A 2,523-nucleotide genomic window follows, 5' to 3' on the forward strand; every position below is an offset into this window, starting at 1 on the left:
AGATACATACCACAGACCTGCTGCCATCTCTTGAGGGTGAGATACATACCACAGACCTGCTGCCATCTCTTGAGGGTGAGATACATACCACAGACCTGCTACCATCCCAAAAAGTTACGCTCTGGAACTAGGAACTGCTGGCACATTTATTCTCATTCAAAGTGTCATGTTTTTACATGGGTCGGATCAAAATTAGATCCTGAACCAGAAATCTTACCTGTTCAGAAAGTGCTTAATATTGACAGATTGGTGTTAACTTCTTAACGCAGAACAATGTCTCAATTGATCTTTACCTATTATTCTTTGAAGCAAGTCCTACCTTTTTGAAAAGTGTTAAATTGGTAATCCCAGGGGCTTTTAAGGCACTATTTGTAGAAGTTCCTTTTTAGTACTAGTGAAGAGAGAGGGAGAGGGAGAGGGAGAGAGACAGAGACAAAGACAAAGTCAGAGACAGAGAGAGACTGAGAGAGAGAGAGAGAGAGAGAGAGAGAGAGAGAGAGGAGGGAGGGAAGAAAAATAGGAAAAAAGAAATGAAGGAAGGAAGGAAGGATGAGTGGATGGATGGAAGGAAGGAGGGAAGAAGTGAAATGATAAACGTACCTACTATTTTGAAATATGCAAGTCCTTGCCACTAAAGGGAACAAATAACTCACAGTGTGCTCACAGTCCACACACAGAACTGTTAACTGGCACATAGTACTTATCAGTATCTTTTCAAAACAAGTCAAATTCCCTCAGCATGAATAAGACCTGTACTAAGTATCTGGTGATGAATTCTTCTGCAATTCATTAAATGGGATGAGTCAGATATACAGACCTTTAAGAATATTTTATTTTCACTAAATAGTATTTAGCAGCTAACCAGTGCCAAGGCAATTTCTAAAATACCACAACAGCAAAATTCTTGTAAATAAAATACATCATGCTTTTCATTATTAAGTACAACTCAACCTGAGTAAAAAAAATATATTATTGGTGAAATTTCAATATAAAAGGAGCTCTAGTAAGCAGTGCAAAGAGAGGAGAAAATGTAAAGTGGACAAGTTAGAAAAATCAACTCCCTGTAATCATTAGAAGTTCTTAGGAGAAGAACATGGTCTATAATTTGTCCTATTACCTCTACAGCCCAGCAAGGAAAGGACCCGGCACACCAGGGAACTAACCAAGGAATGTTTGCTAACCAAACTTAATAAGTGAGCTGGAGCACTGCCTCAGTCCTCCGAGAAGCAAGAGAGTAAACCCTAGTCGTCTTTGGAGTAAGCTCCATCAGTCATCACAGACAGCACCTCTCAGATGACCAGGTCCTTACCTGCTGCTGCACTGGCACTTGCTGTACCACCTGTGTAGGCACTGCTGCTTGGCTAGCCACAGACGTCTGCAGAGTCACTGTCGAACCTGTGTCTGAACCCGTCTCTGAAGTCTGCATGATGGTCTCTAGAATACATGAAAACAGTTTAAAGTGTCATGATAAGCATGATAAGTGTCACTGCAGTTCTTCAATCCTATTATGAGGCTTTGGACATATAATACCACTCATACCAATACACTGCCATCACAGCCCATGTCTATCTTTAGTCACTGTCACCAGCTTTTAACTAAATAGAGAAAATTACTATTTTACTTTTAAAAAAAATCCTTATTATACCTCTGGGCCTGAGACTAAGAAGCAGAACTTCTCTGAAAGCTGCTGTCCTTTAATTTCAGCTGTTAAAAGTATTTCAATTCTTTAATGAACTATGGTATAAATATTCATAATATTCAAATCTCAGAACACAATCTGAAATAGATGCCCATTGTAATGAACCATACTTTCTAGATACTTTTCAAGGCTGTTAGGATGTCAATAAAGAATAAAAAGTAAATCATCTCTAAATTAATTTCTAAGTGTGTGTGTCTTTGTGTGTGTGTACACATACATACATACATACATATATATTATATGCTAGTTACAAATTCAATAAAAATAAATGTGAATTTCCTGGTCTGTGGATAAAGGTACATAATTTCAAGGTCTGTAGATAAGGTATGCAGTACTGTTTAACTGGTAGCCTATGAAGAGTAATACATTCAGTTTAAAGTTGTAAGGAACATGGTGAACATTTTACGTTCCTTAAGAAAATTAAATTCTCAAGTACTCAATGCTTGGGGGAGAAAGTTACTTCTCAAAATCTTCGTCACAGCGTGACTAATCCTATTCTTTTTCTACAACCACCATCCCGTTCAAGCTTGCGGTGGACCTTGAAAAACAACAAACCTACTCTTATAATACACAATCTGTAGCCGCGAGAGGTTGGAGACATAGTTAATGTACCAAGAGAATAGCTGGGCCATGCTTGTCATTATGACCTGAGTCATGTTCTCCAGTGTTGTACTGGTATTTCTATACATATGAATTTCCTTATTGCTTTCTTAGTCAAAGTCCTAAAGCTGCACAGAAGCCACAAAAGTCCAGCAGTCACAGCTGCAACAGATTGTGTTCAGAAGAGGATCTTCTGGGGCTTTTTTTTTTTTTTTTTTTTTTTT

The 2,523-nt window shown here is 38.2% G+C and overlaps 1 protein-coding gene across 8 annotated transcripts in view; it reads right to left on the reverse strand.

Moving 5' to 3' along the window:
- Positions 1-2,523, reverse strand: part of Rfx3 (regulatory factor X3) — a 252,375-nt gene that overhangs the window by 143,479 nt on the left and 106,373 nt on the right. For 6 of the 8 annotated variants that reach the window (XM_029472432.1, XM_021151614.1, XM_029472430.1 and 3 more), the window contains one exon: positions 1,310-1,434. The exons of the other annotated variants lie outside the window; for them this stretch is intronic. In XM_029472432.1, the coding sequence (XP_029328292.1) occupies positions 1,310-1,426 (117 nt within the window). In that variant the 5' untranslated portion in view covers positions 1,427-1,434. The remainder of the gene's footprint in view (positions 1-1,309; positions 1,435-2,523) is intronic. 8 annotated transcript variants of the gene reach the window in all.

This window comes from Mus caroli, chromosome 19 (genome assembly GCF_900094665.2).
Source record: "Mus caroli chromosome 19, CAROLI_EIJ_v1.1, whole genome shotgun sequence".
Taxonomy (NCBI): Eukaryota; Metazoa; Chordata; class Mammalia; order Rodentia; family Muridae; genus Mus; species Mus caroli.